We start from the raw sequence: 14,241 nt of genomic DNA, 5'->3' as shown, positions 1-14,241 counted from the left end.
TAGATATTCTTCTGTAGTAACATTTTAATTGTTTGTATTTATTCACAAAAGTATATTTTTTAAAAATATCCACTTTGATTATTTACTTTTTTTTGCTATTGTAAAGAATGGTTTGAAGACTATCCTTTGCAATCTCTCTATGTATCTAATTGCTTCCTGAAGATGCATTTTCAGAACTTCTGGGACAATGTTTATTCAATTTAACAATATTTTGGTACAAATATTCATATGGCTCCGGCCAGCTTGTCGTGATGTACATGTCTGCCGGCCTAAAGCTGGGGTCTCTCCCCGCTTCCTCACGACATCGAATTCCAGCTGGTCTTAGTGGTGGTTATTTTTACCTATCTTTTTTCAGTCCTCTTTTTCTCCAGTGCCTCCAGCCTCTAATGCTGTTGAAAGTGCCTTCTGACACCTGAGTTTCTGGGGCAGCGTCTTCTCTGGGGAGACCCTCTTCCTGTCTGCTCTGCTCTTGCATTTTCACACATTTGCTTGCTACCTTCACCAGAATGTCCTGCTAGCCTCTCACTCCTTAGGTGCAAACAACTTTCTTTTTCCCTTTCTCTTCCTGTGCATTTTTAAAATGGAGAGATACTACCATCTTTTAACTAAAGAACAATTTTGACTTTTCTTTTTCCTTCATTAGCCTGACAATAATTTGGTAGTTAAGTTCTGATGACTTTACCTCCACAACTCAGAACCTCTCACATCCATCTCTCCCTTCTCATCTCATTGCTTCTCCATTGCTTGGGTTTCCAGATGTCTGGCATGGATGATTATAGGGCCTCAACCTGGCTTCCTTTCTACCAACCTCCTCTTCATCTTCCCAAGATTTTCACATGAAACTCACGATCACATATTAAACTTGCTTATCATGTCACTCCTTTGCTCAGAAAACACCCGTGGCCCACCTTGCTTTTAATTCTTAAGTAGATATTCAAAATCTCCCTCAATCTACCTGTAGCCTGTTTTCAAAATTCAATGGCATTGAAGTTCTGATCAAAAACGATCCAGTTAAAGAAACTGCTTAGAGTTTTTTTTGTGTGTAAGTCTTATTCTTTCATTCTTCTTGGAATTTGCTTCAACAGCTCTCTTCACAGATACCCTCTCTAGCCATTTTGACATGCCTCAAACATATCCATTCAGGGCCTATTTCTAATGCAACTTATTCCTTGAATCCTGATCCTTTCCTCACTCCCATCAAGAAGAAATATTTTTCTTTGTATATTTGAGTATATTTGTGCCTAACATATATAGTTATGATTGCTACTATGTATTGTCCTTATCTCATCATCACCATGACTTTCCCTACTATACTAGCGTCTTGAAAGTAGCACCTGGAGGCTTTTGGGGACTCACATACTAGGTGCTCATTAAAATATTATCTGGTAGTTGGTAAATGTCACTATTTGTTTCTTTTTCAGTGTTTCTTTTAGTGTGTTGTCCACCAAACAGATGGACATTAATTTTCACTCAAGAGTAGGATAGTGATGAATATGGCAAATGATTAGAAAAATTTCATATTCCTTTGCCTATGTATTGACCCAGAAATTCTCAGCCCACTTTATATTAATCGAATGACCCAAGTCAACTTGGTCAAGCATAACCATTAATTTTTGACTCAGTTTTGTGCAGTAGTGTTTGTTTCCAGTGCTCAAAAGTAGGGCTTGCGGGAACTCATTGTCCCACTCTCATGGTTATAATGAAGGCACTCTTCGGTCCAAACCTTCCCTGAGCATTGGCATTCATGAAAGTCATTATTAACAAGCAGTCTTACACACACTTCATACACATGTATCTGAAGATATACAATCCTATGCCTCTGATTCACATATGATGTTGTAAACTGTTAATTAAAAAAAACAACCAAAAAATGCAGTTCACATATCCTGTTTCATAAGGTTGCCAAACTACAACTCTCTGTCCTTGTAGAGGACATGCCGATTTTAGATGAAGTAAATGCGATGATATTTAGATCCATGGCATGAAGGGCAGAGGCTGCTGAGCACCTAAGCTGTGACTGGTGCCAGCTGAGCTGTGCTGTAGATGTCAACCACACACCACATGCTCATACTTACAGAGTAAAGAAAATGAATGTAAAATAGGTTGTCAATATTGAGTATATGTTGAAATGATATTTTGAATCCAATGAGTTAAATAATGTATTACTAGACTTAGTTTTACCTCTTTTTAAAAATATGGCTAAAAGAAATTTCAAAAATATACGGCTCACATGTTTCTGTGGGCAATGCTGTTGTGGAGTGTTTTAGATTCATTGTCAGTATCAGGTAGCAAGGACCCTACCAGCCGGTGGCTGAATGCAGGGCTTAAGGGAGCTAGTCCTCTAGACTCACTAGGTTTTTATTCTGTTAAATCAGTGGTGGGGTATGTCTATAAAATATTTTGGCCAATCCATCATCATGGAATGGCACTAAATTCACCAGTGGGAGAGTGTTTCTGCCTTCTAATTATTCCAATTATGAAACCACAGTAAAAGCACATCTCTCACATTCATTAAATTAATTAGCCAAGTCTCTGGTGTTAGAAGCGGCAGAGATAACCAATGCCTTTGTAGTGGCCATCTCCGGAGTTTTGCCTTCCTAATTAAATTGCTGCTTATCTTCTCTGGAGTATTGCTCTGGATTGGAACAGCAGCCAGACCCTGGAGTGGTTTACATGCTGGGATTGCATTTTCCCCTGTGACCAGCCTTTCCTGTGGTTAACCTAGATCCTCAGGAGGCATCTTCAGAAATTGCCTTCTCCTTTTGCATCTTTCCTTTTAGGATTTCCCTCCCCTACTTTATTTTAAAAAAAAAAAAAAAAGACACACCTCTCATCCTTCCCAAATCCTACTCCTCTGCATTAGCATGTGGCAACAAGTAAGGGGACAATCTAAGAATTCAAAGAACATTTTAAAAATTATTAAAATAGTCAAGCTTTTTGTATCTTTATCCATCCATCCGTCCATTCTTCCATCCATCCATCCATCCATCCATCCATCCATCCATCCATCCATCCATCCGACAATGAGAAGTCTAAAGGGAGCTTTTGCCCTGTAGACACATATGAACATGGCTTATAAATAGGTAACTAAAGTCAGATGTCTCTTGTCAGAAGGTGAATCTGATTTAGCTGATTAACAAACAGGGAGCACCAGTTTTGCCCAATTAGGCAACAGAGGAGACATTTTCTATTAATTGAATGAGCTACATTTGTAGCTCCTTGACAGTGAACTGGAAATCACATATTAACTATTGAAATTTGGCATGAACATTAGCTGTCAATTTAAAAATGTGTATGGGGCTTCTTGTAGAGGTTCATGAACAAAAAAATGTGTGAAGCCACTGATTGAAACTAACACAAGAAGTTTTAAGAAGGCAAAGAAAGGATGCCAAAAAATTCTCCAGGGCCTCCCCGGGTGGCTCAGGTGCTTGAGCGCCGCACTGTGAAGCTGTCCGCAGCCTCTGCAGCGCCGGTTCCATCCGGGCTGGCCGGTGAGGGTCCCACATGGCGAAGCAGACCTCTCCTGTTTTGTCTGCTGCTCCCCTCAGCAGTGTGTTTCGTCAGTCTGCCTGTTTTGTTCCCCTCTCTGTCTCTGATGAATCCTCTCACCCTCCCGACATCTGGCCTGTACCCTGAATAAATAAATTAAAAAAAAAAAATTCTCCAGTGCAGAAATGGTACAAGAGACTTAGCTGGCATTTGGATTGTACAGGGCTTCCCGTGCAGACGGGCAGGCTTCTGGCTGAGGGGTCCACAGTGGAGACTGTGGCCACAGCAGGTCACCGATGGTATGGAAGTAGAATATTCAGGAGGCAGGCTGGAGGGAAAGTTGGATGTTCACTGAAGTGAGGCAGGAAGAAAGGAGGTGGATCCTGAAAAAGATTAGGTGGGAAGGAGTCACTGAATGGGGTGGAGTTCAGATGGCACACATCAGTTCCTCCTAGTCTTTAAGGTTGTCTGGACTTTTTCTAGGGTCTCACCTTGATGATTTGGAGGATAATAAACACTTATCCTCGAAGTCTCTGATGTTGCATTGGTGTTTGGGACAACCTGGGCACAGATTCTCCTGCTTAGGGTCAATAGGCTTCCCTGGAGCTTGCATGGATGTTGCCAGTGTTGTCTTCTGTGGGCTCTGATATAGAACTAAACTCAAGTACAGCTGCCTCCCCTTTTCTGTACTTTCCACAGTTTTAGGTTCCTGTGGTCAACTTCACTTGAGAACATTATATACGATAAAATAGTGTGTGCGAGAGATCATGTTTATATAACATTACAGTGTATTGTTACAACCTATTATTACTTATTGTTACTGCACCTAATTTATAAATTAAAGTCTTCTGTTCATCATAGGTTTGTGTGTATAGGAAAAACCATAGTGTATTTAGGGTCTAATACACATTAGGGTCTAATCCACTGGAATCTTCCATAGGGAAGAGAAGGGAAATCAAACTATATTAACACATCTCTGAATCATCTACAGTGCTATAATCCACTGATTATTTATTGCTTCCTGCTTTTATACACACACACGTATGTATATATTACACATGCATACCTGAGTATGATGTTGCAGAGTTGTGATTATTGAAGACACATGTCACATACACAGTTAAATATTTTTTTATCTTAGCTCTACATTACATGTGTGCAGGACACAGTTATGATTTATGAGGAATCGAAAAGAATCCCTTACATTCCTCATAATATGGGGAAATAGTGAAATAACAAAGGTTAGAAAAACACTGTGTGAATATTTTATAGTCTTGAGAGGTTATTGCTCCTATTGTGAAAAGAACTTGTCATGATAAAGTCTGAAGTCAGCACTGAAATGTTTTTTACATCAAAAAATTTTTCCTGTTGTCATAAAAACTCATCTGCATGGATATTCATATGCCTTGAGACATATATTTATGAAAATTATATTTTTTTGAGATTTTTGTAGCCTCTGCAGAACATAATTTTTATTTAACAGGAATTTCACAGATATTTTCTTTTGCAAGTCTAACTTCTATTGATCACCAAAAAGATTAGTTTTGGATTGGTTTTTCTTGATAGTGACAGATCATCTTGATGATTCATTCAGCTCTTCCTAAAAACCTTTCCTTGTTTGGTGACATTTGAAGCGATTTTAATAAAATTCTTTCACTCCCAGGCCAGAAGTCCAAAGTGAAGTATGTGTTTGTATGGAAAGTTGACAATTTCCACCCCCATAAATTGAGTCCTACTTTATTTTGCAGTTGCAACATATATAATTTGGCTGATATTTAGGGGGCTAAGAGTTTTCTGAAAAATATTTCCAGAGAGATTACTTCAAACAATGCCGTATGCCTAATAAACCTTACAGACCATCCTTAAGTTTAGCAGCTCTAGAAAGTGAAAGTAGGAAAATTCTCTCTTGTGTTCCTATCATTACTTGAAACGACTTGAAGACCTCATCAAGGAAAAATAGACGAGGGAAATAAACTCTAAACTATAGAACATGGTCAGGAACTAATGGTTATATCTAATTCTGAAAATAAGTCTTTTGGGAGTAAGTTAATCATTTTTCAATATTAAGTAGATTGGATGCAAGGGAGTCATCTCTGAGCCCCAGCTACTTCAGTGTAGCTAGCTGTGGAACTGCACTATTTCAGAGTCTTAGAATATCTCATAGCTGGGGGGGGGCAGGCGGGGGGAAAGGTGGGTGGTATTGTTTGCTTGGTAGTTTTTGCACTTTCAGAACACATTCTATGGTTAACCTCATTAGTCATTAGGAAAATGCAAATCCAAACGACTTCACACCTACTAGAATGACGATACTAATAAAAGAAAGGAAAATAAATGTGAGAATGTGGAGAAATTGAAACCCCTGTATGCTGCTGGTGAGTGTAAAACAGTGCAGCCCTTGTGAAAACAAGTTGGCAGTTCCTCAAAAGTCAAAACGTGGCATTACCATATAACCCAGCAATTCTACTCCTAGGTATATACACAAAGAAACCGAAAGCAGGGAATCGAATGGTTACTTGTATGCCAGCTTTCAGTAAAGCTTAATTCACAGTAGCCAGCGGGTAGAAATAACCCAATGTCCATCAGTCGATGAATGGATTGATAATATGTGGCATGTACGAACAATGGACTATTCTTCACCTATTAAAGGAATTTGAAATCTGCTATAATGATGACTTTGAAAACAGACACAAGGGGACTGTTACAGTATGATTCCATTCACATGAAATATCTAGAAGTGGCAACTACAGAAAGTAGATTAGAGGTTGTGCAGGGTGGGTGTGTGAGAGTTATTGCTTAATGGTTACAGAGTTTCTGTTTGGAAAATGAAAAAGTTTTGGAAAAAGCGATGGTTACACAACATGCTAAATGCATTAATGCCACTGAATTATACGCTTTAATATGGTTTAAATGGCAAATTTCATGATATATATATATCGTGTGTGTGTGTATGTGTATAACACAACTTTAAACAATAATGTACTATACTAAGAAGCACTGAACTTTAAATGGAGGGATTGTATGGTATGTTAATTATATCTGAATAAAGGTGCTAAAAAGGCAGTTTTGAGAGCAGGAGGAATGGACTAAGTGAGGAGTTGTGGAACCTGACTTGATTTATGGCACCAACTAGTTGCTGCTGAGATTCCAGCTTCTGAAATTTCTGCTTTAAGGGTGGAGTTTGATCAGGTTCCCTTTAGTTTACCTCCGTCCTTTACACCCTGATTCCGTGGTTTTGGTGGGTGAGCTTGGTTTCCAGTGGAATAAACATTTTTCTTCAATGTTGAAAATGATGGAAATTCTGAATAAGGGACTGTGAACTTTCTGGAACCCAAGGGCTGTAGAATTGGCACGAGTTGGGGAGCAGAGTGGAAGGATCATGCTAGTTTGTGTTTACTTATGGAGATTGATTTTCAAAGAATCTGTATTTTCTCAAAAGGACAGTTTGAAGTATACTATTGAGCTGCAGCCTTATTTTATGTTGTAAACAGTTTCAGTATTGGAAGCTTTTTGAAGTTTGGATTACTTTAGAATCATTGTTTTGACATCATTTTATGTTACATAAAATCATCTTATGCCTCAGGTTTTTTTTTTTTTTTTTAAAGATACACGGTTATGTTTTTATTCAGTATGCTCTTTTTGGGCACTTATTAAGTTTGAACTTGAAGAGGTTTTTGTTATGTCTCTTCTGTCTAGAATGCCCTTCTTCCAATCTTAAGCAGACTTCACCTGTTCTTCACAATGTATTATTACTAAATTTTTATTGAAGTTTATAATATTATCTAAGTTTCAGGTATATACTATTAGGATTTGTGTCATGATCACTACTAATAAATAGTCTATTTTCCATCTATTACCCTTGCATTTCACCTATGCCTCAACCTTCTTCCCCTCTGGAATTTTCTGTTCTCTGCCTCCAGGTTTGTTTTTTGTCTGTTCAGGTGCTTTGTTTCTTCTAGAAACAAGATATGTTTTAAATACTTCCTATCCCCCTGTGAAACTCTCTCACCTCCTCTTTTCTAGTAATTTGAAAGTGCCCTGGACACAGGCATAGGAGTTGGCCAGACCTGGCTCTGTACGTGACTCTGCCACTTGCCTGGGGGATAACTCGGGTACTTTTCCTCCTCCCTCCACCCTTCTGCATTTCTCCCCTGAAGACCATCCTCTTAAATTTTGCTTTCTATAGAACGAATTGTGAATGTCTGTTTTATTTTTTTAAAGATTTATTTTTATATTTTTTATGCATACAAGAATTGGGGTATAGACCAGAGGCATGGGGGGGGTGTGGTGAGAGGATTCACCAGAGACAGAGTGGGGAGCAGAACAGGTGGATCTACTGACATACACTGCTGAGGGGAGCAGCGGATGAAACAGGGAAAATCTGCTGCGCCATGTGGGTCAGCTCTCTGGCTGAGGATCGAACTCATGTTGCAGTAGCTGGCGATAGCTTGATAGTGCTGAGACTTAACCCCTTCAGACACCAGGGAGGCCCCAAAAGTCTGTTTTGAATACAGCTTTCATAACTTCAAAATGTATATGCGATCAACTTAAAAAAACATTATTTGAAATGTAATTATCAAAAGGCTTTGTACATTTAGGTGGTTTTGACAGTTTTTAAAAGTGCATTTTTAATTTTATGGTTTTTACCACTAGGTCCTCTGAGGATGTCAGATTTTGAAACAAACTCGAGCTGTTTAATTACACTACTTTATAGCAGTCTGTCTTCTCTTGTCTCTATGTCCTTGTCTAAATATTTATAATATCTTACATATTATCATATGCTTTTTATAGGTTTCCATATGACATTTTATTGTTTGAATAATGAATTGGTGCTCTTCAGAGACCCAAAAGTGGGCATCAGAAAAGCAATTCTTTATGCGACCTTACCTTAGTAGATTTATTTTGGGATGGGTTCATATACAGTACCCAGAAAAAGAAGGGGAGTATGTTCTGAAATGCTTTTTCGTTGCTTCTGAAATTATCTTTCTAGCTAATGAAAAATGGCTTTCTAGGGTCTGTTAAATTTAGTGACAGTCGTTAATAAAGTCAACGCAAATTTTAAATCATCCAAGAAGACATTTCTTGGCTTAAAGTCCAGGGACTTCTTTTCTGAAGAGCTACCTTTAATGGAACCCAGGTCATGGCCAGCCAGTGGCACACTCTTTGGTTGCTTTGGAAGATATCCTAGAGGATAATGCTTTCATTCTAATACAGTAGACTTTTTACGGTGCTGAATGTGTTCTTAAGACTTGGCTATTGATTCCCATGGGGAAATCACTCCTGATTTCTCTGCCATGTTTCCAGGTTAGGATTTAAACTGAGCTTTGTTGCTGAATTCTGTTTTTCAGGCGAGTTTGTTGATGTTTTTTGCTTCACTTCTCTTTCCCATCACAGAAATAAATTTCCATGTTAGGCAGCAGGGAAGGTCCTTGGATCTGTGTGAGCATGTCAAAAGCATTTTCAGAAGAGCAAAATATTTAGAAGAAGAATTTGGAAAATCAGCCTTAAGGGACTTAACACATTTTTCTTCTAATTCAGTCCCGGGTTTGTCCCCTTAATGGAGAAAGGTCATTTCATGGATAAGATTTGCTAAGCCAGGAAAGGCTTTCAGAAGCAAACTGGCTTTCTAAAATCCAAATATAAAAAAAGAAAAACTCTGTGGAAACTTGAGAGAATAAAGAGTGTGAATTATGCTCACTCTTTTAATACATGTGTAAATGATTTTGTTCGGTATAAGCTTGGTTGTCTGCCTGCACATTTTCATTTGGGAGACATTAAATGAACCATCTTGATAATGAAGAATTTGAGACTTTGAAATTTTGTCTAAGTTTCTAGGAAGGCAAAATGATTGACCAATATAATATGACTTAGCCATTTAGTAGCTCTGCTTCCACTTTGCTAGCATAATTTCACCTCCCTAAAATAGACTCTTGCGTCAAACTTGTTTACCTTAATTGTTGTTTATGGAAGGCAGCTTTATACTGTTAAGTGTTCCAAATTTGTTACATTTTTAATCTCATAATTGAGAGCCACAGGCTAATTCCTATTCTTTTACTGAATTTCTGTCTGGCAGAAAATAAGAGAGAGAGAGAGAGAGAGATCGAGAGAGAGAGAGAGAGAGAGAGAGAGAGAGAGAGAGAGAGAGAGAGAGAGAGAGAGTGTGTGTGTGTGTGTGTGTAGGTAATAAAAGGAAATGTGAACTATAGGCTTTTTGAAATCTGAACTCTTTTCTCCTCTTTAACAAGAAAATGAATATAGAAAGGTTATGCATTTTGGAGTATATTTGTAATTTTTGGGTATTGGAGAATTTATCTTTTAGAAGTCAATGCTTTATTTCACATCAATTACTTAAACTCATGTTCAGATTTTGATTTGACCCAAAGATGTATAGAAACATTATTAATTTTTATAAGCATCTCTGTATGGAGAGGATCTATTTTTAGAATTTATTTCATTCTATATGTGACAAAATTGAAATATCTCATCATTTGATAAGTTGATGGACACTCACTTTTTTGCTTTCTGTATTTGAAGAGGAACCTATGTAGTACTAAGTATTTTAATGTCTTTGAAAATAAGGTTAAATGCTTCGAAAGAGGTTGAGAGAAAAATAAACAGTAGTAATATTTGCCTCTTAGAATTTTCCTCTTTTTATGGTCGAAACTTCTTATGTTGTATGAATTGTATGAAATCAAGCAACTTTCACTTGTGTGACCTTTATGTATATATTTGTGCATAACATTTAAGAATGCTAGATATTGAAAAATTTATAATTAAGTCTTTTTCAAGGTAGTGAAACAAATAATTATATTTTTCAAAAGCTTTGAGCCTGATATTTATTAAACTCACATTGATGGGATTGATGTGCTTTCTGCGGGTTGATGTGTGTGGCTTCTTATATTCCAAGTATAATTGCAGCTCTGTTCCTCTTGGGGATGAAGATCGAGAGTATGTAAGCAAGTCTTTTTGCCTAATCAATGACTTAATGTGTCATTGATCAGATGGTAGAAAGCCTGAAATTGGGCCTGATGCTGACTTCATTGTCCTTTCTGGAAGAAAGGCCACCTTTCAGCACAACTAACATCAAGAAGTTCCTTAGAGCACTGTTTTGTTTTTCATCCAATTGCTCCATTCGTTTCTCAGAATCAGCTTTCAATTACCTTTATATTGCTGTAGAAGCCCACTCTTTTCTGGAACTGCTGCTATATTTATTACAGGAATTATCTTTTAATTACCAGCTCTCCTTCCAGAAGAGAGTAAGGGCCAAAGATAGCACAAACTTGGTAAAGTCGTGGGTGAACTCCTAATTATGCTATTAGCAATGGGTGAAGAGGTCTGTGTTGAAGGCAGTCCGTTGAAACTGATGCATGGAGGGCAGAGCACATTTGGGCTCCTCTGTTACTATTTTGATGTGGGAGGCAGCCTGGCAGAATGGACCATAGTGGGCCAGGCTCACACTTGCGCTCAGGGGTGTGTGTGTATGTGTGTGTGTGTTTGTGTAGAGCTACAGTTTTCTGTTCTGTTACAAATACTCCTTAGGCAACTTTCAGAATGACTCTGATTGCTGACGTGCTGTTTTATAGGCATTAAGCCAACAATGACCCTTGCTGGTTATAACACAGAGTTGGGGACTAGTTGAAGATATGATTAGATGTAACAGAAAGGGTAAAGTGGGTATTTATCTGCCTTGTTCACAGTTGTACTTAAATAACATAACAACAGCAACAAGAGCCAAACAGCAGCTCTTTACCAAATGTTTTCCACTTGTATTCACTGGCTTCAAGAATGCCCTTGGGAGCTTGTCCTATGCATTCTTCGCATTTTACAGATCAGAACCTTGAGGCTAGGAGGTCACACAAGTTGTTGATTGGGATTCTACTTGGTTCTAAAGTCCTGTTTCTGTATTAACATATGGCCTCTGTCTAGTTAAGTAAATCACCCTGTCCGTGTTCAAGATCTTTGGTTTTTAAGATTTTCAACTGTGGTTTGGAAAAATGATGTAGTTAAGCCAAACTTGATCATTTTTAAATTTTTTTTTTAATTTATACAAGAGCTGGGGTACAGGCCAGAGCTGTGGGGGTGAGAGGATTCACCAGAGACAGAGCAGGGAACAGAACAGGCAGACTGACTGAAACACACTGCTGAGGGGAGCAGCGGGCAAGACAGGAGAGGTCTGCTGTGTCATGTGGGTTTCTCCCCAGCCGGCCAGGATCGAACCCGCGCTGCAGAGGTTGCAGACAGCTTCACAGTGTGGCACTCAACCACCTGTGCCACCAGGGAGGCCCCAAACTTGATCATTTTTTTTTTAAACTACTCTGATTTCTTTAAAATATGTAGGTCCTTTTTCTAGAACATTAAAACCTTGTCGGTCTTCCTATAGTAAAATGGGTTGTGGAAATGACTATAAACCTTATACTACTTTTTTTGTTGTTGTTCTGGAATGTGGGACTTGTAGAAAAGGAGGGAAATCATGAGTTTCTTAGTTTTTAAAAGATACTTTCAGTTTTTTTGAACATAACAATTTAATCATGCTAAAATTTTACTTAGAAAATGCAACAGAAAGTATTACTATAATTCAAAAATAATGTTCTGATTCATCCCACAAACCTGGCTATGAGGGCTGGCAGCAATATGCCTTGGCCTGGGGTGAGCTGGGAAGCTTTCAGAGCTACTCTGCCTCAGGTTAACAGCTCCACTGATGGACTCATCAGCCATCATGTTCTTCATTAGCTGTGGATCATTGTAGCTCATGAACTCTGCTAATAGGACTGTTTTAAACTCCAGGATGGAGATAATCTCATTTAGCACTCAGACTAAAGGTACAGACTCTCATACTTTCCTCTTCTGTTTCCTTTTGCTTCTGCAGATGAACACAATGACGTGCAGAAGAAAACGTTTACCAAATGGATAAATGCTCGATTTTCAAAGGTAATGAAAACTTCAAAAACTTCATGATGATTCAAATACATCATACTGATGGATGGAGTTTGGTTGGAAGTGCAGTGCGATTTCCCATGAAATGTGACCCAACAAAAATCTGAGTGTGCCAATACATTTATTTTTTCTTTATTCTGTCATAGAATATTTTTAAATGGAAGTACAGGGATAAGCAGCTCATGGTATAAACACATTCATAGTGTAAACAGCTGTTTATTATTACTTAATTATTCTCCAGTTATCAAGCCAGTAGCTTGCTGCTTTTGACTCTGAATCCTGGCTACTTTTAAGAAATGACTGTCATTAGGAAATTTTAAGTTCATGTAGCTTAAAAAATAATGATTTAATTTTCCCTGGTTAAAATCAAATTGTTACCATTCAGGCAGCATTTCTACTCTGTACAAAAAACCTTTAGATATTTTGATATTTGTAGATGTGGCTAATAATACCTGTATTTTTTTTTCCTTGTGTACTTCTTCACTTCCAAAGATGTATTCTTTCTCAGCATTTCTAACCACTTGGAACATAATCAATATTTTGATCAATTTTTTTAGAGGGAGAGCAATCAGAAGAAAGGAATTGGCAGTGCTATTTTCAAACTTCAGGTTCTTATTTAATTGTCCATTGGTTATTGAAGTAGAATGCTGTCTTCTAAAGTCTGAGGTGGGAGAAGAATTTTCAGGTTAATGGATTATAGGACTTTACTATCGAGCAAGATGGGAAGCATTTCTTAGAGAACCACCATCATGATCTTTTACACAGTATGGAAGCAAATTTTAATTGAGTTGTTTTTCAAAGTTTTTTATTTGCGAGGGTTACAAAGGTCAGGAAAACACTAACATTTCTTTGAGGTAAAAGAAGAATATTTTAGGATTATTTGAGCAGCCAGAGCAGTTTAAAATTTGTTCCACATCTTAATGTTTAGTTGAGGGATTTTTTTTTTAATCTTTCCTCTGAGAATGTTAGGAATGTGAAAATCTGATAGAAGGGCCAAGAATACAGATGTGCTTGCATAATTGGCAATTTTATATATAGGCTTATTCCAAAGCAGACATAGGTATTTTCTGATAAATGTTAGTGTGCTTTGTTTGAGAGGCACAGGTAAAAACTGGATGCTTTGGATTTGACTTTAAACTTTGGCAGTATATATCCGCAGGTGACTGTGAACTGGCACAATGGTTTTAGTGAATGGAAAAATCCTTTAAAGAGGTGATGTTTTATCTCATTGGTCTCATAAGTGCTCAGTGTGTGAGCTTACCTGTAGCAACCTTCAGTGAAGAAATGCAGGCATTTTCTAGTGAGCGCAGGTTAAGCAGACTTAGTTTTTAGTAGCTTAACTTGGTTATTGAGGAAGACTGGCCTTAACACCAAATTGAAGTTCAATTTGAAAGTATCTTAGTCTGCAAGGTATACATCTGAAGAGAGTTGAACATGTACCCACATTTCATGTACAGTATGGTATACCAGCATTCCCTCCATGACAATGATATAATTAAAAAAAGAAAAGGAAAAATCTGTTCCATAAAATCAATCTGTTAGGAAAAAAAAGAAGGCATCATAGTCCTGGTAGATGTACATTTGGGGAACATTTGAAACTGAATGAACTACTTTGAGCTTGAACAGTATCCTCTCTGTTGTTGTTGTTTCTGGACTTCCTTTCCTGTGCCTAGTTCTCAGTGTCTATTGATCATTTGGGTCATGTACCAAATGATCCTCATTTGGGTCATGTATCACAATCATGTACAATTCTCTCAAGAAACATTTTGATGTCTTAATATTTATTGTGGGTTATGGACACCTTTACAAAGACCTCAGTGA

General features: G+C 37.8%; 1 protein-coding gene across 1 annotated transcript in view; it reads left to right on the top strand.

The window, feature by feature from the left end:
- UTRN (utrophin) overlaps positions 1-14,241 on the top strand; it is a gene marked incomplete at both ends in the record, with an annotated part of 425,527 nt that overhangs the window by 33,823 nt on the left and 377,463 nt on the right. The window contains one exon of the mRNA XM_084229017.1: positions 12,353-12,414. Coding sequence (XP_084085143.1) covers positions 12,353-12,414 — 62 coding nt within the window. The remainder of the gene's footprint in view (positions 1-12,352; positions 12,415-14,241) is intronic.

The sequence above is a fragment of the Talpa europaea genome (assembly GCF_964194135.1).
Source record: "Talpa europaea genome assembly, chromosome: 2".
NCBI classification, from domain to species: domain Eukaryota; kingdom Metazoa; phylum Chordata; class Mammalia; order Eulipotyphla; family Talpidae; genus Talpa; species Talpa europaea.
The sequence above is the reverse complement of the archived record's forward strand: the minus strand, read 5'-3'. Positions and strand labels throughout refer to the sequence as shown.